Source organism: Dendrobium catenatum, unplaced genomic scaffold (genome assembly GCF_001605985.2).
Source record: "Dendrobium catenatum unplaced genomic scaffold, ASM160598v2 original_scaffold_281931, whole genome shotgun sequence".
Lineage (NCBI taxonomy): Eukaryota > Viridiplantae > Streptophyta > Magnoliopsida > Asparagales > Orchidaceae > Dendrobium > Dendrobium catenatum.
The window spans coordinates 1-1,283 of record NW_021600321.1 but is presented as its reverse complement, the minus strand read 5'-3'; the positions used below and the strand labels follow the sequence as shown (position 1 = coordinate 1,283).

Here is a 1,283-nt window from a genome sequence, read left to right as displayed (position 1 = left end):
CTCAAACAAGGATAGGAAATATTGCACGTAGATTTAATTCAAAATAGTTTGAAGACTTTCCTGATTGGATTGAATATAGTATACAGAAAGATGCAGTATTTTGTCTTTATTGCTACTTGTTTAAGCCTCAAGAGCAAGTTAATACTAGCCGAGGTAGTGGAGATATATTTGTTGGTGAGGGTTTTAAGAACTGGAAGCATAAAGAGAAGCTGTTGAGTCATGTTGGAGATCACAACAGTGCACACAACAAGGCAAGACAGAAATGTGAGTCTTTAATGAAGCATCAAGAGGAGAGCATTCCTGATTTATGGTCGAGCAAGGAAGACAAGAATAAAAAGGAATATCGCATCATGTTAACTGCAGCTGTTGATTGTGTACGATTCCTCATTCGCCAAGGGCTATCTTTTCGTGGGCATGATGAGTCATCTAGCTCGAATAATCAAGGAAATTACATAAAATTATTTCAATTTCTTGCAGATCATAATGAAGAGATTAAAAAGGTGACATTTGAAAATGCAAGTGCGAAGTTAAAGTTGATTGCACCAAAAGTACAAAAAGAGATTTGCAGTGTTATGGCTGCTGAAACCTTGGCTGTAATCATGAAAGATTTGGATGATTCTTACTTCACTATTCTAGTTGATGAGTCTCGCGATGTTTCTATGAAAGAACAATTAGCTATTGCAGTAAGATATGTAGACAAATTGGGCCAGGTAATTGAGAGATTCATTGGTATTTGTCATGTATCTTCAACAAACGCATTAGCACTCAAGGCATCAATTGAAGCGGTTCTTGCAAAACATTCATTAAGCATATACAGAATACGTGGACAAGGCTATGATGGAGCATCTAATATGAGGGGTGAGTTTAATGGTTTGAAAGCATTAATTCTGAAAGATAATCCTCAGGCAATCTATATTCATTGTTTTGCTCATCAGCTTCAATTATGTTTGGTTTCTATTGCAAAAAATCATTGGCAAGTAAAACATTTGTTTGAGATCACTTCAAGGATTGTCAATACAGTTGGAGCTTCATGTAAGAGAAACGATACCCTAAAAGCTATTCAACATGATAAAATAGTTTTTCATTTAACAAGTGGAGAGTTAATTAGTGGTCGAGGTTTGAATCAAGAAACTAACTTGCATCGTGCTGGTGACACTCGTTGGAGCTCGCATTTTCAAACATTAATCAGTCTAAGAAAAATGTATGCTTCTGTGATCGAAGTACTTGAAATTGTCAAGGATGATGGGATACATGATCAACATTCAGTAGAAGCAGGTGTTTTA

General features: G+C 35.9%; 1 protein-coding gene across 1 annotated transcript; it reads left to right on the top strand.

Annotated features, from left to right (window-relative positions):
• Positions 1–125: 125 nt before the first annotated feature.
• On the top strand, positions 126–1,275 carry LOC110094905 (zinc finger MYM-type protein 1-like; the record flags this gene model as incomplete). Its single annotated transcript, XM_020820245.1, has 1 exon — positions 126–1,275. A coding segment is annotated over one exon (1,150 nt), but the record flags the coding sequence as incomplete, so codon positions are not given.
• Positions 1,276–1,283: the final 8 nt, after the last annotated feature.